The sequence below is a fragment of the Pempheris klunzingeri genome, chromosome 19, assembly GCF_042242105.1.
Source record: "Pempheris klunzingeri isolate RE-2024b chromosome 19, fPemKlu1.hap1, whole genome shotgun sequence".
Classification (NCBI taxonomy): Eukaryota; Metazoa; Chordata; class Actinopteri; order Acropomatiformes; family Pempheridae; genus Pempheris; species Pempheris klunzingeri.
Window position 1 is genome coordinate 17,184,764 of NC_092030.1, and position 23,191 is coordinate 17,207,954.

General features: G+C 39.8%; 1 protein-coding gene across 1 annotated transcript in view; it reads right to left on the reverse strand.

Annotated features, from left to right (window-relative positions):
• Window positions 1-14,363: 14,363 nt before the first annotated feature.
• Window positions 14,364-23,191, reverse strand: part of lamc3 (laminin, gamma 3) — a 95,112-nt gene continuing 86,284 nt past the window's right edge. The window contains exons 20-28 of the mRNA XM_070850425.1: window positions 22,881-22,957; window positions 21,804-21,938; window positions 19,688-19,907; window positions 19,039-19,185; window positions 18,500-18,602; window positions 17,445-17,647; window positions 17,082-17,222; window positions 16,886-16,985; window positions 14,364-15,608 (exon numbers count right to left, since the gene is read on the reverse strand). Of these exons, the coding sequence (XP_070706526.1) occupies window positions 15,346-15,608; window positions 16,886-16,985; window positions 17,082-17,222; window positions 17,445-17,647; window positions 18,500-18,602; window positions 19,039-19,185; window positions 19,688-19,907; window positions 21,804-21,938; window positions 22,881-22,957 (1,389 nt within the window). The 3' untranslated portion in view covers window positions 14,364-15,345. The remainder of the gene's footprint in view (window positions 15,609-16,885; window positions 16,986-17,081; window positions 17,223-17,444; window positions 17,648-18,499; window positions 18,603-19,038; window positions 19,186-19,687; window positions 19,908-21,803; window positions 21,939-22,880; window positions 22,958-23,191) is intronic.

The following is a 23,191-nucleotide window of genomic DNA, read 5'->3' on the forward strand; positions in this document are numbered from 1 at the left end:
GAGAGGGGAATGAAGACAGGACACTAGAAGGAATGCAACAGAAGGCCAAGACAAGTTGATTAACTAAAAGCAAAACAAAGCACGAAGACAATTGAGATAATAATGACACAACCGTGAATTATACCACCATCCGAGCACACATAACATCACCACAACACCCCAGCCAAGCGTTTCAAGTCCCAGTGATCCACGTGCAAATGGAAACTATTTGAAACAAATATATCAAAAGGGTTTTTTTTTTATATACTGAGAGTCACACACACCACACGAGGGCAGCATTGATTCATCCTGCTGTTGCCTCTCTGACAGCGGGGCCACATTTATGCTCCCTGCAGTATATCAAAGCAGAAGCGGAAGGTCAAGGAAATCACTCACAAGAATCCCTAGAACAAAATATTAGTCAAATAGAAATCATGGTAACAGAGAAGAACACAGGACAACAGTGTTAACACTGACATAATAATGACGTAAACATACATTCGCCCAAATGTCATCAATCACAGGTGTGTATAGGTCACATCCTGGGAGATAATGGGTAGTCACATATGCCGGATGCTGAATACCAAGCTTCAAATTAAAGGCAATGACACTTGCATCACAAAACGAGAGCTTATTATCACATGTAAAGGCCGGCTAATACTGCAGTAGTCAGCCACCAGTCTCCTAAGCATATATACTTGATAGAGTAAGATACTTAGTTCGCAAAGTTTCATGCTGAGCTGCTCAGCTTACAAAGATGAATGTCAGAAAATATCGCTAAATTCTCCCTTAAATCAAGACTAAAAATCCACTTCAAGTCATAATATGAAAAGACCGAAGAGAGGAATAAAAAAACAGAGAGATATTACTCTTCTCCCCACTGAACCTGTGTATTAAAAAGATTAGTTTCAACTTCACTTTCAAGGGCTTCTGTGATCATATAGACCTGTTAATGCGCAACTCAACTTTTAAACATTTTAAGTGTAAATATTGAAGTAAGACGTGGAAACTTGACTGTAGGCCACATCTTCATGCTTAAATCAAACATCTTAAATCAAAAGCGTAACTTACTAATACACATCTTCTGATCTTCAGACATTGCTCTCAGATTGTTACCTAAAGAAAAACTGACTGGTGTAATTTCTTAACAGATTAAGGGAAAACACAAAAAACATAATTAGGCAAATTTTCTTAATGTCACGTCACTGGTAATTAACTTTAAAACTTTCATTAAATCCTTTGCTATCAGTAAACAGTTCAGGAAATTAACAAACAGGCCCTACCATTTCATCAGACGGCAATTAACTGCTAAACAATGACTGATGCACTGCTTAAAAGTGATTATTAGTGCTAACAATATTCATTAACTATATCCTTGATTGGATTGTGTGATCATATTAAAGCATGAAAAAAATGTTAATCAAAATAATTGTGTTGTTAGTGAGTTGCCAAGAGTGGCATCATATTTTTAGGCTCTAGGGGTGGAAATGTCTGTCTGTTGGCAGTTGGTCGGTAGGTCCACCACTGTGATCCAGACTGAAACACCTCAGCAACTATTGGAATGGTCGCTAAGACGTTAAATCTGTTCAGTAAAATTCATCTTTCCCAGACGATATATCTTCATGACTATATATCCTCTGACATTTCCTCGAGCACCACCGTTAATTTTGACATTTGAAGTTTTACGTGAAGTGTTTTGACAACTATCGGATGTATTGCCATTAGATTTGGGTGAACTGTAAAATCTTGCTGGCGCCTAAACTTTTCATCTAGCTTCATCATCAGGTCAAGTTCCATTTTGTTCCACACTTTATGCCTGCGTACCTGGAAAAATGGCACTCCAATCATCCTCGGCTGCCCTTTGTATTTAGTGCTAATTTCCATGCTAACATGCTAAACTAAGATGAGGAGCCTGGTTAACATTATATGTGCTAAATGTCAGTGTGTCTGAACAGCCTCACATAGCTACCATAGAGGACTGGTGATAGCTAACCTCTCAATTCTAAAATACAAATCCATCTATTCATGCAGCCATCTTCTTACTGAGTGTCCAGGTAAAAGCAACAATGGCAACAGCAGAGCAGCCCCGAAAACCCCATTATGTCAGCTACTAAATAATAATTGTTTATTCTGGTTCACCATCATTTATTATGTCTCCATCTCTGCCTCCGAGAAGTAATTTTTCTGCCTCTCTGACAGGATTTCCCATATTGTGAGTGTTCTGATGTGTTGTGATGAAAACAAGGCAATTGTAACCTTATCAGATTACACTCACACACACATTTATGAACAAATTGATAAATGAGGACCAACGTGAAGAAGCTGCAGCAGGACCCTGAGGTCTTGCACCACTGAACCCTTCCCTCTATCAGGCAGAGTGAAATCAGCCACCCTCGAGAAGAACCTTTTTTTATCTGCTTGCCGGTGCAATCTTTTGGTGACTTCTCAAAGCTTGTGACTGTAGGTGAGATCAGATTTAAGATTGACCTGTAAATTGAGAGTTTGACTTTGTGCCTGAGCTCCCTGCGCATCACCACAGCCCCTTACAAAGTCTGCATCACTGCAGCCAATGCTCTTAACTGAGGTCACTCTTGTGATCCTTCATATCACTGAAAAATTGTGAATAAACCGTCTTTTTTGTTCAGTTGCTTCTTGAATTGCAACTTTATCCTGGTAGTGCGCGTGTGTGTGTGTGTGTGTGTGTGTGTGTGTGTGTGTGTGCCTCAGTGACCCTGGGAGCAACGTTTTCAGGAACATGAGCTCCTGTTAGGGACACCTGAGGCAAACTGGTATCAGATGAGGAGTCAGAAACAAGAATCGTGCCAAGAATAAACACACCAGGGTCCGAGGCGAGTGACCTCTGTAGCAAAACTGCTCTGCAGCATTGTAAGCAATGTGACACACAAATCTTCAGCATTATCTTTTGTGCTTAATTGTGAGTCATGCTGAGATTAAAGTACCAGTGCAATGTGTGCTCTCAATTATATACTCTTTGCTAATATTACCATTGTAATGTGCCGTCCAGGATTGGGCTGGCATAATGTGCATCAGCACAACAGCCAAGTTGACCTTGTGTGTGCTTGTACTAACTAATTCAACTGAAAACTGAAAAAAGCCAGTGACGACAGTAAAACGGCTAAAAAAGGCTTGTTTTATTTACAGTTCTTTGGAAGATTTTGTGTGAAGATTTTGTGCTGTGTGCATGTGTGTGAGTACTACACTTTCGGATGTCACTGTACCAAGATCAAAATGCATAATTGCTTCAGCTAGTGTCACTGCTGCTCTACTGTCTCAGTATCTGATTCTTGGTGGTCTCAGTTAAGTTTGTACAAAACTTTTTGAACCTGCCCTTCCTAGCAAACAATTAAACTTCCCATTAAGGAAAGAAAAAATAATCCTGTGTGCTTCCTTGAGAGGACTGACACACAATAGACCCAGATTGGGACAAACATCTGCCACCTGTCCTCAAGGTAGACTTCATTCAACAGTATCTCTGAAACCAATTAACTGTTCACTAAACCCTCCCCCGAGCAGTCCAAACATAGCTTAGCAACTGCAACTAGGCACTGCAAGCCTGTCAAGCTTTGAATTTCCTCCTTGTCTTCATGGGGCTGTAGAAAGCAGTGAGAACACTAGTTAAAGAGTAAAAGTGTAAGGAATGAATTAAACAGCGTATTAAACAGGCAAAGCAACAGTAACTGAGGGAGGCGCAGCTTAGCGTATGGTTAAATTGGTCTGCAGTGGTCTGCAATGTTAAACTGAACCATTCCTCAGAGATGCTAAGAAGTCACTATAAAAAAAAAAATCTGTGAGGTGAGATTTAGAGATAAAACAGGAACTCACACAGTGCCATAAGCTTGCAGCCATGAATTTGTGAACATCTATTTCAACCCAGCCAGGATCTTCCTCAGGTCTCTGTAGGTGACCTAAGGAAGATGTGCGATCCATGAGGCTGCAATAATGGATCCATTAATGGGTCCGGCGGGATTGAGGAGACAGATGCTGCGTTTGAAATTGCATACCAACGTACTGCCTACACACTCAAACCGTACGGACTGCATACTCAATGAACAATTAAGTGTGCTATCACCAGCAATGTGTCCTCTCTGCATGACATGACCAAATCGATGACGACAATACCATTCAGAGCTTCCGTCGAAGCCTCTAACCAGCCAGTAGGTGCTAGAACCATCTGACGTGCAGTCCGGTTTAAAGAGACGCTGTGCATTTTGCTCAGGACAAGTACTCGAAAATTCTTGCGCACACAAACTGCTGCATGTCGCACTTGGTATGAATGATGTGTCAGTAACAGTCTTCTGTTTATTTATAAGTACATATCTTTTCAAGGGATTCACAGGGGGGTGCTTGGGTAGAAGCAAAACTCAACTGCACATCAAGCGTGTGTGTGGGCCCGTGCGTCACTCACCACTGCCCTCATTAACAGTTACAATAGCATAGTTTCAGAACTACATTAGAACTCCAATTACCATGCGATATATTCACTTCTTCAAGTTCTGTGGTGACATCTCTTCCCTCACTAACGTTTTTGTGACTTTTTGTCTCCACATTGTTGCGTTAAAGAACAACGCTTCAGTGACACACCAATCCGCAGACACTTAATATGCAGGTCTCCACACTATGACTGTGCATGCTATGCAGGTCTTTGACTCATGAAACCCTTTCAACTCTAGAATGTCAAAAGATACATCCGTATCAAGCTTGAAAGAATGCTGCTGCTTTGATTTGATCATATCATTTGACATTATTTTGAAGGTTTTTAAGGATTTTACCCGTCAACGGGGATAGAGAGATGTGACAGGGACAGTTACAGTGTAATCTCCCGTGTGATTGTGCATCTTTATATAAACCACCAAGCAGGGGATAAGAGAGGTTGGATCCTTTGTTGTACCGTATTTAGCAGGTGGTGACAGGAGCAACAATACTACCTGACTGGACCAAAGACTGGTTTTTATAAAGCGCTTGTATCAGTGGAGGAGGACATATGCTGGGCAAAAGTGCAGACAGATGCAAGGATTGTCTCTTTTTTTCCTGAGTGAATAATCCCCTCCCTTACCAGTCTCTTGATACTCCTCAGCAGTGAAGTCCGTTCCGGAAAGCCTGGCTGAGTGGGTAGTGTCAGTGTCCAGGTGTCAGCGGTATGCTTTCACTGTGTGAAGGTTGAGTGCGTGTAGGGATTAGTGGGAAGTGGTCTTTGAAGTGGGTATTACCCTTTTTATTCACCTCATGTGTATCTTTTCTTTATTTGCTTGGCGTGCCCAAGTAGCTGGAGAGGGTGGCACAGCAGAATGGAGAGGAAGGCTGAGTCAAAACTATTCATTCTGGTATCTTATTTAAAAGGTTTGATAAAATATACAAACAATTCCATTTCAATAGTCTTAACACATCTGTGGTGCTTTTTATGTAATGCATAAGATGATTGCAGATCTTGTAAATGGTGGCATCACAATAAAAATGTCTTTTCTAGTGGTTGTGCAGATGTCAACTTTGCTTTTCTTAAATCTAATTACTTGGCCAGTAAATGCATTTCTTTAGCAGCAGAGACAAGCTCTAAACTACAGACTATATACAAGAAGTGGACACGGCTCTCGGGTGGAAGCGAGGTTTTTACAAAAAGATTGTACGGATTGTCTGTGAGAAAATAACCATTTGTCTAACCTGATTACTACGTCAGAAAACATTTTCCTAATGAGTTTATGAGTATGGCCAAAATGCCAAACTCGAGGCCTCAAAGCGACGGTCGACAAAACAGTGAGTGACGTGACAGAGATGTTCACCTCTTTAATACAGTCTATACTGTAAACACAGCACTGACATATTCTCACCTTTTAAACTGAATGGACGAACTTGTTAGCAAATAGCTGTTAACATCCAGTAGACAAGAAGCAATATAACAATAATTTGGAGTTGTGCTTCATTTTTCGGACTCTTTGGCTGCTAAATGCTATGTTCCCTAGCCAGCTGCTAACACTCTCTTTTCTGTCAGGTTTTTAGAGCTTTTGCATATGAAATGATGAAAAAAAAACTCATGAAACTGGTGAGAGTGAACTAAAACAGTTCAATAGCAGGCCATACAACCAAAACAATTCGCTTAAAGAGGCTGAAATAGCAATAGTTGGGTATTAATTATCTCTGGGTTCGTCAAATCACAAATAGTCATGAAATCTCTTGTTAATTTAAAAATATTGATTGTAGCGGCTTTAGCTTACAGATATAACCCTGCCTGACCTTTTTACACAAGCGAGACAGAATCTTGAATGAAAGTTCTTTGCAGCCTCATGATTATCATAAATAGATCTGATGACATGTTTGCTCTGTGAACCTGAGTTAACAGAATAAAATAACAAGACAACACACAAAAAGGAGTTAACTGCTACAAACATACCTGTGTAAAATACATCATGGACCAGTTGGGCTTTTGTCTCTCTGAGGTGGACCTTCACACCTCTGCATGGGCTGCTTCTCTGAGAGGTGGAGTTATTGAAGCACTACAAGTTCCCCTGACAGCAATAGTCCAGCTAATAAACGCTAGATAACATAAACTGCACTTACCTGTCTAGGAGAAAAATGACTTGGCTTCAGTTTTCATTCCTTCTGCTTCTCTCAGGTTTGCTCTTCTTTCAAAAGACATTCCAAAGTCTAATGTTCATGATCTGACTCTATTATTGCTCATTTGCAAGGCATACTGGAGATGTTTGCAGACTGCCAGTCCATCATATTTTGCATTACACACCTAACCTTGGGATGGCTTTCTAAAGATGGGAATTTTACGACCAAGAAAAATACGCTGACCTTTATATATAAATAACGTCTTTTTTTTTTCTACCAGAGAGTCATTTCCAGTGAAAACAGCCCTTAGTGAGGTCTGTGGATTATTTTCTCAAATACCATTTTTCTATTCTCCGAGCACTGAAAAGGGACATGCCTTTCATCTTCATTGCTCTCTCAACTATCTGGATGACTAGATATCGTTTGACGTAATTGAGGAAATATTTAGGTGAATGAACCCTTAAACAACAAAATCTATTGAGTGAACAAATTCCAGTCGTGGTCCAGCCGGCAGTAAAGCATTGAATCAGCTCTTGCCAGTGTGTCAGCTGATGTAATAGTGCCATTTTACTGTGCTTTACCTTTCTTGCCATGTTTGCAGCACTCCAGTATATATGTCTCGTGCAGTGCCACGAGCAGGTATCACGATTGGCCTCCTATTTATGAGGCACATGCTGTATGCTTTTTTGTGAGTTTGCACGCTCTTCTCCTTCCTCTATGCCCGTGTCATGTGGAGCAGCACTCTGCTCCATTCTAGGACAAAGTATACTTTATGTTCCCACACAACAATTGTCACTGACAATACACAGCTGCATGTATTTGATACGTGACAGACTTTCAAGGTACTTAACCAATGGCAAAATGTTCCTGTGGTTAAATGAGAGTAAGTTAGGGAGATATTACTGTTTGTGGTCCTTAAAATTCCACTCCACTGCTGCGCCTCTGTCCTCAAATATAGATACTTCTTCCCAGAAATCTTGGTGTCATCTTCGGTCTGATCAAACATAGACACCATTGAAATGATCACTTTCTAACTCAAGTGTATTGAAAAATTAAAATAATTTATCCTGATTAGAGATCTGCTGACAATTCTAAAAATGTTCTTCCTCCTCAATTCTTTACACAGGAGCCAGGTAGTCCACCTCGTCTCTCCTACAGTCCAATTTAATAACCACAGCTTCTGACTGACACTAAGAAGAGGGAGCATATCTCTGATATTGACCTTATTTTTAGATCACTTCAGGGTTTAGTGCAAGTTTAAATCTCTCACCTCCACTGCCCATATTCCATCACCATTATCTCATCTCCTTGCCTCTCCTCTCTGGTCCTGATTTCACTTTGTGATTTTTGAATCACATCTCACAGAAGTTTGATGAAAACAGTCCAGAAAACAGCCACACCTAAATTGGATCGTACCATCTGTTCAGGTAAACACGGGGTGAGCTAAACAGGTGAATATCCCAAACCACAAAACAATATTTTAAAGTACTGAATTTCACTTGACATCTAAAATAATAATAAATAATAATAACAATGTGTATCCAAGTGCTCAAACTTTAACAGAATCTAATCTAATGCAGAACAGTTTTCTCACTTAAAGGACGTGATGATGCACACATAATTATATTCATCAATCCTCACCACAGTGATTGAGACCCTTTAATCCACCTTTGAAAACTTGTGTTACTGTCAGTTGTATGATATGACTGCTGAATTCACTGATAAGTAAACACCAGAAGTAATCACTGAACATAAAACACAGCAATGTCAGGACCTAGTGAAGAGAGAATTAATCAGCTCTATCACAGCAATATCAGGGCATTCATATCTGTAGACAAGATTTATAATTTGCTTTGGACTAGTTAGGGACCTTTCAACCTAAAAAGTGCCTTACTTAAGGAGTGAACACATCCATAAACATGATGAATGAATTAGTAATTAGCCCACAACTATGAGTCATCTTCCCCCAGCAGGTGCCTTTGCTTCTCAGACAACACATTCACAGAGAATCCAGCATAGTGGGCCGAACTATGACTAAAAAAAGCTGTGCCACCTCAGAGATTTCTCACACTTGATGTCACTATCATGCAAGTGAATCTCTCCCAAGTACAATTACATTTGCATGACTGCTTTTGAAAAAAAAATAAAAAAAAATTCGTGACATCCGTTGTGTCTCTTACATTTAGTGAAGTAACCCCACAGAGCTAAAAACATATTCCATCTAACCTGATAAAAAGGTAATGAGAAAACACATGATAAGACACAAAAGCTGTGATAAATCTGGACTAGGAGAGTGTCTATACTTTTGATTTATTATCTACCTGTCTGTATTACAAGGTAATCATTACAGATCAGTCCGTGTCTTTTTCTTCAAGCATTATTTAAAAGCATATTTCCAAACTATCTCTGGCCAAGAATAACACAAAAGCATACCAGAATCACATTCATATGACAATCTGACAGCTCTCAGAGAGAGTTTTGAGACCTGAAAATGGTCTCACGCCAGAACAGGTGGAAAAAATTCATGTAATTGCTTTTTAAGTGCATCGTTCATCCATTAAATCTGTTCGTCATCGTCATTTTTGTGTTTTGAAGGTTCTCACTGTTTCTAATGTAGCTGAATACTTAGGAGGGAATCTATTCAAAAGACTGCTTTAATAGTTGGAAAGGTAATTAGAAAATACTTTTTTATAATACCTTCGCCCTAATAAGTGACATTGCTTGTACCATTAGTGCCTTGAAAGACCTCTCAAGTCTTATTTAGTCATTATTCGTTTGTCTTGAAGAGCTAATCTTAAAGCTGCCCTAATCAATATTTTTATATTACCAATGGACAAAAGCACTGTTTAAAGTCAAAGGTGTACTTCAGTGACAATCCACAGATTCTACAGTTTGCCCAGCATTATGGAGCATTTTAGCATCTTTCAGCTCAATTTTTTGCTTTCACATCTTGCAGCTACTGTTTTGGTTGACTGTCACTGCTCTCATGAGCCCTTTTTTTTTGGATGTTATCAGGCACAAAAGCTCTGATAAACCCATTGTATGCTACCAGCCAAGTATTTGACAACTGAAGAGCCAGATATCTCCCGCAGGAGTTGGTGGAGACCAAAAACAGAGCTAACAGAGGGTGAAAATTGGACTAGCATTTGCCAATTGGCCAAAAACACAACTCCAAATAAATGATTATGTGTCTACTGAACAACTAAATAGTAAACAGTAACACATCAGTTTTACAAAATGATAGTTTGACAGAATGATGTTTGCCAGCGCTGTGTTTACACCTTGTTGCACTGCCTCAAATGGCCGGAAAACTCAATACATGCAGGTTTGCAGGCTGAGCCAAAAATATGTCTTCAGTGTCATACAAGATAATTTATTGGCCAGCTTTCCCAACAATCATCCACACATACTCGGAGTAACTACTGTTTTTTTTGTATTCTTCCCAGCGAAATCATTTTGGCACCATGTGCAACTTGTTTAGCACAAATGATTTTGTGTTTTGTTTTTAATATGCTAATCTATATCCTTCTTCATCTGCCAATTCTTTTTAACATGCTCACTCTCCATTGAAGACACACACACACGCACACGCACACACACACACACACACGCCATCATCATCATCTTTCAGCATCACCATAGCTTTCATAGTTCATTTGGGCTCTGTTAAAGCTTGACAATTCCCAACAGGACTCACAGTATGTTCTTCTTCATTGGTAAATGCACGAGGACTGGAGGCACGAGGTGTGATTGTAAATGAGGTTAGAATTATTTCATCATGCAAATCCCTTTTCTTTATAGTTTCAGTTTGAATGATTCCACTTGTTGCAATGCAGGAAGCAAATCTGTTTTCAGTCTTGTCACGTCACAGTCTGACTTCTCCTTCATTAACACAGTCATTAATGGAACAACTCAAGTATACTGAATTATTATATTAAAAGGAAACATATACGGAAATATTTTGGAACAGATTTTGTGCAGCAGATGATGATTAAACTTGGGTGATTTACTCTTGCATGTGTTGAGTACAGATGCTCTGCAGTATAACAGAAAGCAATGCATATTGTTAGTTTTATGACAAGAAAAAAAGTGTTATGTGGCAGAGAAAGTGCTGCAAGAATCAGAAATATACCCAACACCCTGTTCAAAATGTATTCCTGTAATTATATTTGAATCACAATGTACTGATGACAACTAAAAGGCATTTATTTGCATATGTTTACCTGATTTCAAAGGGTGAGTCACAGATACAGTACAAATCCTTCTGCCGTCGTGCGCAGTTTTTTTTTCAACCTGTGGTCTCTGACATATTTAAGAGTAATCTGACATTTATTTTTCTCCTTGCTATGAGCCTGTTTAATCTATACACTGCACTTCCTGCATGCTCATATCCATATTCACAGCCTCTGCATGATTGCTTGATACCAAAGCAAATAAAAGGGGTGAGGCAGACAGCAGCTGGAGGTTTCTATTTTTCTTACAGTACATGGGACATGGCAGGGTTCGGGGAGGAAAAGTGCTGATATTTTGGTGGGGCACAAACATTTTTAGTTTCCTTTCCTGAGCTCATTTGGTGACTAGCTGTGAAGTGGGACAAAAGGCACAGTGGGGGGGTGTCTGCGACTATCTTTGATGTTAAGGATTTGCACTTGTGTTGCCTGCTCAGACCATGTCAGGCATCTATGTTCTATTTTTTGTGGATTTGCTAGTTTTTTGTGGATTTTGAAACCGCTAATTTGACTTGTCAGTTTTTCTATCCTCAGCACATGGTGGTTTGTGTTAATGACACCCAATGTATAACTACAAGCATGCATCCTGACAAACAAGGAGGGAAATGTAAAGGTGGATTCATTCTATAGACGTGAAGGAACCGGCTCACCATTAGCCAAACTGTATCTATGACTCACTGCCAGTTTCTGTTTGGCTTATGGCATGCTATAACTCCAATATTGGGCAACGGATCGTCTTGGATTAGAACAACTTCTTAACAACATGCAATATATCCTTCCCAGCCAATTTAACATTATCTGCCCACAATATGTTATTTTTCTGCTCTTTGCAATTACCTTTTATGGTTTTCTCTGTGGGAGAAACTTCTTTTTGGCAAAAGCAGGCTTCAGACAAGAGTTATATGTGTGCAAATGGGAAAACTTTGACTGTTCAAATGATAGGGGCCGGAGTGCTTTTCAACAAGGACAGATTAAAATAAAAGTTGCAGCAGCGTTTTTCTCTTATACTGCAAAAAGTGAAAACGTTTGAAAATATAAACAAGTATATTAGCCAAGTAACCATACACTTTTACTAGAATGAAAAAAACAGTCAAATCTTGTTTTCTGAATGATTAACTGAGGTTGAGTGACAGCGAACGAACGGTGACGTCATGCTAGCATTGCTGAGTTGCATTGTAAGCTTGGTCATCTGGTCTCAGGGTTAATCAAATGAATATGTTAAGTATTGAAGTGATCATTTTACGTGGTTCTTTGGTTAATGTGGTCCAATGCTACCAGTTGCAATGGTTGTTGTCTCTGAGATGATAATTGGTCTCTTTCATGTGATTCTTGTACGAATTTAATATACAGCATACTGAGAAAACTAGACCCTACAGAAAACTTCTTCACACTCAAACACCACACTTAAAAAGGTACGTAGATACAAGCCTAAATGTACTAAACTTTTTAAAAGGCTACAAAATTGTATAATAATAATAAGTTGATAAAATCATGTCAATTTAATGAGGCCAGGTAACTGTTTATAATTTAGGAAATGACAAAAATGACCTCATTGAAAAAACAAGTTAATAAGAAACAAGTTTCCTATAAACTACATTTACATGTATACAGATTTGACTTTGCTTAATTTTCACTAATTCTTATTAAACAAGTTCAAGCACTTTTACACTGATGGTGGTTAACATCCCCAATAAAAATTAGACAAGAAGCCCATGTGTTTCTGTGAAGAACACATTTAGATTTGCAAGAAGCAAAACATTTTAAATGTCATTTTAACGTACAAATGTTTGCCTTGTGACAAAATACACTGTTCTCAGTGTCCTCACCAGCCAAAATATATTTAACATTTTACAACAGAGAGGTGGAGTAAAGCCTATCAAAGAAGAAAAGGGAAAATTAGGTTTGAAAGAGGCAGGAGGGAACCTTGAAAGACATATTACATGTAGAGGAAGGTTTAAAGGAGCTGATCTCTTAGGTAACTGCTGAGAAATGTGAGATCATACAGAAGTAAATGTTTCTCTGATTTCCCATTTTTTCTTGTCTTGAACTTTCAGATAACAACAACAAATGCCCTTGTCATATCTGTCTGATTCTATGTGACATTTTCTTCAGAGTTCTTTTCTGTGTTTTATGTCTATTTTCCCCTTTTTAACTCCTTTATTTAGAACTAACAGATCTGGTGTACAAAACGCAAATAGATTTTGCTTGAGAAACAAAACCATCTTTCTATTGTAATGCATTTGTTAATTGTCCAATTATTGATTTGCGTGCATGAAAATGTTCAACGTAATTTGCTGAAACTGCTTATGCTAAAAGGATGACCTGAACATGTGTTTTTGATTTCTATACATTTAAAAAGTTAGGCACAGCTACTTTTGCTGACATTGTCGATGTCTACTGACACTCTAAAAATTTAAAAGATCAATGGCAGTCCAGCAGCTGGTGCACTACAATGAGAATAACTGTTTTTTCCTATGTGAACTGTTTTTGAGGCCTCCTCTGTACCTCTCTGCCTGTGGACATCAGATTACCGAGAATCTAGACATTATGAAGCAGGAATATTTTAATAAAGTAATGATTTAAGGACGCTATTCTTCTTCTCCGTGCTACCTCTCAACAGTCATGACTTATGATTTCATTTTCATATGGTAATGACGCTCATCTCCACTTAGCCGCTAAACTGACTGAAAATTACTACTCTTAATTCCTAAAAATTAGAGTGGCATTTATCCACATGACAGATTTCCACGAATGCTCTCCTCTGTGCCATCAAAATTTGGATATTTGCAGTATTTTACCCGAATTTTACTGTTACCAATATTAGAAAAATCTTGGTAGAGACCATGATAGACACAGCTGTGGTTCTTTGATCTTATGGAACTTAACTGTACATCAACATTAAATATGTGAAAGAAAAAAGGCTACATATACCATTCGTGCATATTTCATTGCTGGTGAGTCAAAAATAAAAAAGCTGACTGCAAAGACGCACTCATGTTAAATATTTAATATGAGTACGTTTCCACAGTCAATTGGTGAGCTAGTATCTGGCACAGCATACTGGTGTGTTTAAAGCACTAACATGATTTGCTATTGGAATAAGTTTGACAACAAAAAGAGCACATTACAGAGATAGCAGGAATAGTTTGACATTTTGGAAAATACACGTATTCTTGAGTTAAATGAGGAACTCCATAAAACTCTCATCTCTGTCTGTTACCTATGTCCCGTTGCCTCCGGTCTTTAAGCTAAGCTAAGCTAAACTAACACTTTCTGGATGCTGAATGTTTCACATTTTGCACACAAACATAAGAGTGGTATTGATCTTCAACTAATATGCACAATGTCCTTGTGACAACAGTGTCATAAATCCAAACTGTATGCTGATCCATATACAAGGGTTGACACTACACTATTTTAGTAAACAAGAGATGAATGTACTTGACCATTTTAGAAGCTCCTTTGACGCCCTGCCAAATTCAGTTTTGAAAAATTCAGCAAAAATGCTTTCCAAGGACTCAATAATAATTTTATTGTTTTGATTTTCTGATCCTTTGAACCACCATCTACAATTTTCAACATTTTTATCAGCTGTAAGTAGCTCCGTCATCAATTCCATTGTACATTGCAGTGTTTTACAATAGTGTCCACTAAAAAATAGAGACATTTGAGTATGCAAAATGGTCCTGTATACTTTAGTGTGTAATGTTTTCTATGTGAAGGTCTTACATACCCAAAACATGGTTAGAATTATGTAGAGGGGTAACTGGGAACATGGATGAGACTATTTGTCTCGGTATTCATAAAACAGAAAAATGTGTCTCTTACTTAATGTTCATTTCATGAGTCTTGTAAATATCAATATTTGGAATACAAAGATAATTTGCTTTTACCTTTTGGTCACCAATGTGATGGATAATAACTCCAAGACAAGAGATTTTTGACCATTTGACAGTGACACAGAGAGAAAGGGAAGCCGCACCAACAGAGGTAGGCACCGTAAGAATCCTGAACACAGGTTGTGTGCTGTTGAAGCCTGACCTGAACCCCACTGAGGCCAAGAGGACTAATTGTTAATTAAGCCAGGCTGATGAAAAAGAGCTCAAGTGTAAATGAATGTGTCAGTCTGGAGGAGCACTCAGACACACCTTTTACCCCCACAAAGGAAAATCAGCATTATTCTAAACCTGACAATGCACTTCAGCAGTGTAGAACAGCTGGTTATTATTCACGGTGAAAGTAAAGTTCGGATGTTGTTGGTAAAAAAAAAAAAAAAGTGAGTGGGAGAAGAAAATGAAAGAAAAAAAATGAAAGGAGGAGGAGGAACAATAGGTATAAATCATTGGTGACAGTGGATAAGTCTGTGGCTTTTGGTGAAAATGTGTGTCACTGTGCCGGAGTGGGAAAATAAATTGTACCTTGGGGCAAAAGGTGGAAAGAGGGAAGACTGTGAAAGGATAGCATTGACTTTTTTGAAGCAGATTAAAAAACGGCCACGGCCCCTTTTATTGACAAAATCCTCCCTGACTTTCCTGATGTTCAGCTGTCTTATGAATGGCTTCTACAGTATCTAGCCTTTGCCTGCTCCTGTGGCCTGAGGGCAGGACTGAGGCAAGTTTAAGGCGATGTCCCTGAGACTGTCTCTCTCCTCCCTGATCTCCTGTAAGTCCTGTTCAATGAGGGACAGCCGGCTCTGTTGTTCCTTAGCAGCCGAGTGCAGCTTCTGGATCTTCAATCCCAGCGTCGGGCTCTCAACGCTGCCGCGAAGCATGCTCAGCCTGCGAGCTGTTTCGTTCAAGATCCGGTCAAATCTCTCCAGCGGCACGCTCCCATCTGCTCCGGACATGCAAGAGAGACAGGACAGATGGTGTGAAGGGATTTTTCTTTCATTAGACTCTCTCTCTCTCTTAACGGTAAAGGCAGTGCAAGACAGAGAGACAGACAGCATAGTTTCTTATTGTTTAGAGACCGACATCCAATAAAATTTTCACACATATATAGCTGGGAGGGGGAAAACCTTATTTTCAGCTTAGTAAATCTTGTGTGTCTGGAGAAGCTCCCTACACTGTGTTTCACTTGTATTTCTCAAAACTGTTCTCCTCAAAATAAAAGCTTTGGCTGTTCAGACACAACACCCTCTAGAAACTTCTTCAAAGTCGAGTTAACCAGTTTCACAGATTTCCATCACAGAAGGACAAACAGGAAACCACAGACACAGATGTCAGAGGTTTTTTTTGGGCATCACAGTTTGTAAATGGCAGTCCTACATCGGTGATCCAAGTGGTGGATCCGCCTGCTTGATGACCTAATTACTGTGATTTGGTCATTATTCCCTCAAGCATGTTAACTTATTGACCACAAAGTCACAGCTGCCTGCCTTTCTAGTTAATTCTACAAATTGCACAATACATTATACAGGAAATGGGTTTGAACAAATAGGTCAGATAACACTAGGTCAGGAATACACAGCGAAATCATTTTAATACACTGAAATTTAACCACAAAGAAAATGCTGCTAGGCACTATGAAGAGCAGTTATTCTTGCTTTACCGGGGGCATAAAAGTCTGGGAAATATTTCCATGTTAAATGAGGCATTGAAAAGCACAGAGCTCTTTAGTGATCTGACATTTAAGGTGTAATGAAGATTTATGATTTTTATAGATATGGGACACTAATAAGGGCAGCACAGTGATGAGGTGGTTAGCACTCTCGCCTCACAGCAAGAAGTTTCAAGGTTCAAATCTGCTGGCTGGCAGGTTTGTGGTTTGAACCATGAACTTTTCTGTGTGGAGTTTGCATCTTCTCCCAGTGCTTGTGTGGGTTTTCTCTGGGTACTTCCTCCCACAGTCTAAAGACTTGCAGGTTTGGTTAGTTGGTGACTCTAAATTGCCCGTAGGTGTGAGTGTGAATGGTTGTCTGTCTCTGTGTGTCGGCCCTGTGATTGAGTGGCAACCAGTCCAGGGTGTACCCCACCCTCTCGCCCAAAGTCAGCTGGGACTGGCTCCAGCACCCCCGTGACCCTTAAGGATAAGCAGTGTAGACAACGGACAGATGGATGGAGCACTAATAAGAAACCACAGTGAAAATCATCTATAATTGACTGACTTACCAATCTTGCTGATTAGCTCAGTTAGTGTAACAGAATAGGCCTTTAACTGGAGCTTGGCTGCCTCCATGTCCTCCTTTACGCTAGTCAGGGACACCTCAGGCTGGAGATGAGAAGACATACTCTAGAAGTAGCCAGTAGTACAGATACATTTGCATAGAATCCGCTGTTGAAATGTGTTTATGTATGTATTAGGTACCTCTGAGGTGATCTGGGAGTTTGCTGTGTCAGTTAGCGTCTCCTGCACAGCCAGCTGCTGTAAAGCAGAGTCTATATGGGAGCTAAGATGAGCAGATGCAGTCCTGGTATGCTTGGCCTGGGTCAGAATGGCTTTAGACTCCTGCATGCAAAGAAAAGAGGGAAAATTATTTGGTCATAAACCAAAGTACTAGACAAATTACAAATTTAATGGTGCTAGATTAAAATTTCAGGGATCATCAAAGTTATTACAGTTAATCCTGAGGGGTAAGATAAATGTCTGCTCCAAATTTCACAGCAATCCATCCAACTGTTCTTGAGGCATTGCAAAAAAAAAAAAAACTGGATCACTCTGCACACGTACTTTTGCCACAGCATGTGCTGTTAGTTCTGCCTCCTTCGTGGTGTTACTGGAGAGGCTGGAGTTTTCTAGAGCTGGTTTTATCAACTGCTCAATCTCTGAGACCCTTTTCCTGACATCAGCCAGAACCTTTTCCCCCAGGGGTTTTTCCTTCTTCATCGCAGCCTTGGTTTGGACCTGCCGACGGGGCCACTCCCTCACCATATCTGAAAGAAAATTGGGAAAAAGTTCAGGAAAGGGATTAAACAGCCTGAAAAATAAGCAACAATCAAATTTAAGAGTAGGAAAAACACATCCAAATGTATTATTTATTGGCAGTTTTACTTTAATGACTGTGTGGCTTCACAAACAACGCACCAACTGTCATCATATACCAGGCCAGTTGTTGCCAAATCCTGATTGGCACATAGATTTATGTGACATCACATATTTCCAACTGAGCCACCCCCACTTCAAACTGATGAGAGGAGCTCAGGCAACATCCCAGATACACAAATCTCTCACATGCAATAATCCCCAATTGTTCTAACTTTGGGAGAATTTTGACTCCATCATTCATAGTAAAAAAACTGATTAAGAAAATACGCTTACAGGTCCTTTAGGAAGGATTCAAGGTTGTATTGAATTATAAAACTCAAATGGGAGGGCATTGTCCACTGGCGGAAATTTATTTTCATTAATCATCCTGTTACTTTACTATTCCAATGAAAGTCTGGGGAGAGAAAACCACTTAAGAATCTCCTCCTGTGTCATAAACAGGCAACATTTCATTCATTAAGTTCATGCTTTAAAAATTATCAAAACATTCCACTTCATTACATTTTTCATGGAAGCAGCTGCTGCATTCAATACATGACAATTAGGTCAAAGCATTACAATGGCAATGCCATATTTATTACAGTAATACTTGAGTATGTAGGACTTCTCAGTTTGAGTGGAATAAGAGTGGAATAATTCAGTTGGACGTTGAACAATAACAATAATGCATGGCAGGTGATGAGAGTGAAGAACAGAAAAGTTGGACAGGTGGGTCGATAGGTGGTGAGGAAGAGACTCACGCTCTAGTTCTCTGTGCAGAGAGATTGCGTCCGATTCCATCTCTTTCCCTGCCACCACGGACGATAAAGCCATGACCTTTGCCCCTTGAGTGTGAGCTTGCAGCTTGAGAAAGAGACACGCAGGATGAAATGTGACCCCAGTGGAGCCAAGTGTTTGGCGAGCTTGCAACAGTCAGGTACCATCAAGGCTTTAAGGTAGTATAAACAGGAAGACAGCATACTGCCAGTTAAAAGAGTCTACAGCCATTCTGATGGGTCTATGAAGCTATACTTGTTCACAAATTGAAATGTTAACCTGACCTCAGCTCAATGGAAAGTTAAGAGATCCCCACAATTTTAACAATTCATCCTGAGGGGAGCATGAGCAGCTCTATTGAGTCCGATAGAAATCCGTCCAGTAGTCGATGAGACATTTAATTCAAAACCACAAATCTCAACCTCATGGTGGCGCTAAAGGGAAGAGTCAGGAGTTCATCCTCTGCGGACTGTAGTCAAGGCTTTATGTAAATCAGTGTCATAGTTGCTGTAAATATAGTCACCTCACTGATGTCATCTACCATCTCAAGTTTCTTCTTGGCAGTGTGTTTTAGAGGCTCCATGTCCTCTCTGATCTTGCTGATGAGATTGTCTTTGCTCCGAATTTGCTGGTCCAGCTCTTCTGTCTGTTTTTGCAGGTCCTCGCCCCACTAAACAGAGAGCAGAAACACACAAATGTGACACTTTCACTTAAAACAAAAAAAACATTTTGCTTCCTTTATCACTTTTGCAAAAGATTCTGCCTTCATTCAGCCATTTACGCAGGGCAAATTAGCCTATTTCTGTATCATTTCACAGTGTTTTGTCTGCATAGAGATGCTGCAGTGGTTAATCACCCTCCTCTGGAACAACATGTACCCCCATGAGCAGCAAATCCTGCCAGAATCTTCTCTCCTGTGCCTACTCTGCGTCCCCCTCTGCTTGCCAAATGTTAAATTAAGAAAAAACATGAAGTGGTGCTAACTGCCCACTCTTGAAAAATTGAGAGATACTTGCATATGAGCCTGGTTAAATGAGCCGGAATGGTTTCTTATATATGTGCAGCTATAAAACAAGTTTTAACTATCCTAAATGATTAATTTATGGGTCTATGATGAAACATAATAATGCTTCAGATTCCATTTGTAGCCTGCAGGTGCTGTCCAAACTGACCTCTGCAGTGTGGTTGGTTGGATGTGTTTGGTTGAGCTGTGTTTGGTCGGGCTGTGGTGATGGGCTGGCATCTGTCAGACCCAGCTGATGTAAGGATGATGTGATGTTTCCCAAGGCAACCTTTGAACCAGCAGCTTCCTCCTCTAGGGCAAGCTGTTTGGAAACTACATCATTCACCTGTGCTGTCAGGTTCTCCTTCTGCTGCTGCATTTGTGTTATTCTGAGATGAAAGAATAGATAGAAAGCATAGAAAATGTAGTAATATATAATTTATTGTAATAGCCACTGTTTAAAATTAATGTTTTTATTCGTATTGGGATGTCTTCTGTTCATTTGATTTATTGGCGTCAGGATGATAAAAAGAGTTACTAAGCTGCAGATTCATTAGAGCCTCACATAGAATTCACATTATTCAGCGTGTTCAATTTCACAACTTAGGTTAGAAAGATTTAAAATGGATTGCACTGTGTCATAGTGAAATCAATATAAATCTGCGAGCACGACAATAGAGCTTGTTATAAGTGAGCAAAGAGAAGTAAAGAGAAGGCGACATTGTGTAAAGAAAGCATGATGAATTCATGAAAGATGTTATCCACAGAGCACTGGATGTTAAAGTGTCATTTTATCACCTCCACAGCTATAATGATATCCAATCTGTTTTGCCTCAACAGAGCAGAGACGCAAAAACAACCCCCGTGTGTGTAACTTTAGCTCCTTCTTGAAATCCTGTGTTCCCGACAAGCACATGCAGTTCTTGCTAAAAATATTTTTTTACAATAATGAATTTTACAGTACATTCTAATGCTGGAGGATGTTTATAGTTGCCATTCAAAAATACCCACACAGTCCGGTTAAGTAAAGGAAACTAAAACTAGTTGGTTACGGTTGCTCTATAAGTATTAAAAGTATCTGCAGAAAAAATATGCCCTGTGAATGATACATCATTATTAATTACTGTACATTAGTTTTTTGCATCGTTTAGAGGGATAATCCCTCTTTGGTGACTCAGACATCTGACGTGACAAGCCAAAAAGGTTGCTTTAATCTTGAACAACTTATTTAACGCACCCTGAAAAACCTCCAGCAGTTTAACTTCTCACCTTTTTGCAGTGAAGCACATGTTTACGTCAGGACCCTGTGACATCAGTGTTGAGTGTGGTTACAGGTGCAGTGCAGCACGCTTCTGAGCCACACCCATTAGTGCTGCTTTCATCTTATCGAGTGCCATTAAAAACACAATATTTCCCTCCGAAATGTAGTGGGTTAGAAGTATAAAGTAGCTGAAAGTGGAAATACTCAAGGGAAGTACCATAAAACTATACTTAAGAACAGTAACAAGTAAAAGTACACTTTTGGGGTGATATAATGTCACACTACTTCTGCTTTTGCTGCTGTTAAAGATACTAGTCTTATGTGAGGCCTATTGTTAGTGACAGCTTAAACACATTTGTCATTTTTCTGACTGGATAGTTGCCCTGCTTTTAAAATGCATCCGATCTTCTTAAGTACAAACACATGGGAAAATATATGCGGGAAATGTAATTTTATGCTGCCCATCTGCGCATAAACTACTCAGTTTACATCCTACAAAGTGGAAACACACACGTGTATACTCATGCACACACTGTTGTACAGCCATGCTTAAAGATTAACAGAACTCTCCTGCGCCAAGCTGACTACTGTTAGAAGGGGGTAATCAATTTTGAGTTGCTCGCTTCTTGCTCTCATCATGGCCACCGGAGGGCTTTTTGCATCATTCTGTCTAGCATTTGGGATAATCCTCAGAGCAATCACACGCTAGGAGATGCAGCGAGCATGCTGCAAATCCAAGAAAGCAATAGGCTTACAGTGGAGAGAAGCTGTCCCCCTGTGGCTAAATGTCTTACTCCTAAACTCCAATGTGCCTTAAAAGGCCACCGTGAAGAAGAGAACCTTGAGCTGTAATACAGGGATAGGTGCACTTTGTTAGAAATATACTGCACAAGTTAAATAATCCAGGGAGTCCTGTAGCTTGTTGGGATTTTGCAATACAGAATGCTTTATGTGAAAGGGAGACATTCTCTCTCCTTGTGCTCGTCTGGGTGGGAATGTGTTTGGATTTGGTTGTTGTGCTCACTGCTCCGTTAGGTTCCTGATGTACTCCTCTGTGGAGTTGTCCTGCAACAGATCCATCAGGAAACCGAAGGTCTGCTTTGAGGCTCTCACTGCCCTGCTGGCTACGGCCTCAATGTGGTCTGCCGTTTCTCTGTGACTACAAGGCAAGAAATAAGGAAGACAAAGTGGAAGGAGGAGGAAAAAGAGAAAGTAAGTAATATAGAATAACAGAGCATTACAACTGCCTGAGGAAAGATGAAATGGATTTCAGCATCGATGACTTCCCCTCACTGGCTCTCTGGTCCAGATTTCTGTAGCCACCACAGAACATTGCTGCACACTCTGAGCAGCATCGATTCAAAGTAGTGATGTGCAAAGCAGTTCTATTCAGTGTCCTATATCACTAGAATCAGTTCATAGTAAAGATTTATTCAAAATACTTTTCTTCGCCGGATCGTTCAACGCCTGACTGGAGCCCTGACTGTGCAGTCCCACTCTCTGAACTGAAACACGGCTGAACGGTGCATCCCTTAAGAACCTTCCTTCCAGAACTAGAAGGACTGTGGCTTTGACAAACATGCCAAACTATGTTTATGATTCAGGATATTGAATCCTGTTTCCTCGCTGAACATCAGAAATGAACGCTGGTTTTTAATTACTTTTAAGCCTTTTTAACTGACCCACAGTTTGGCATTACTCTTGAACTTGCTGTGCCTGATTCTGGATGTTTATTCCTCCAACTATCACTCGGCTCATATTACTGCGAAGTACGTTCTGTGGACCAATCAATGAACCATTCACGTGCAGTGAAAGGATCTGAGACTTTAGCCACCTGTTTTGTCACATTGCAGGTTTCACCATGCATTGTAAACTGCACTGAGAAATGAATGGATCTTTTCAGGAAGTGATTCAGGTCAGTTCCCAAAAAATTCGCTCTTTTGAACAAATCCTTCACGAACGACACAACACTAATTCACAGTTGCTTAACGATGATGTACGCGACAAGCTAAAAGAAGGAAGCAAGGAGAGTAGAAGTTCCACAGATTACTACAGTGGTCTTTTCTTAGAATTGGACACAAAGTCCATTGACCTGACTTACCTTTTCATTAGGACCTGTGAGTCATTGACCATTATGTTCCATTTGTTAGGTCCTGACACCACCTCAAAGGGAATGACCTAAGTGAAAGCCAGAGAAGGAAAGCAGGTCTGAGAAATGAAAAAGTAACAGTTTGGCATTGAAGGGACTTCATACTTCATAGGGACATGTTTAATCAAATCATGTGAACTACAGAATTCATCTTATAATTGAGGGATTTTTAACACTACAGCTGACTGGGGTGTTTTTTTCTTAAACCCAGCACTGACAAACTTTGGATGTGAGAGGTAGCTGTGATGAAAACCTGGATGTAG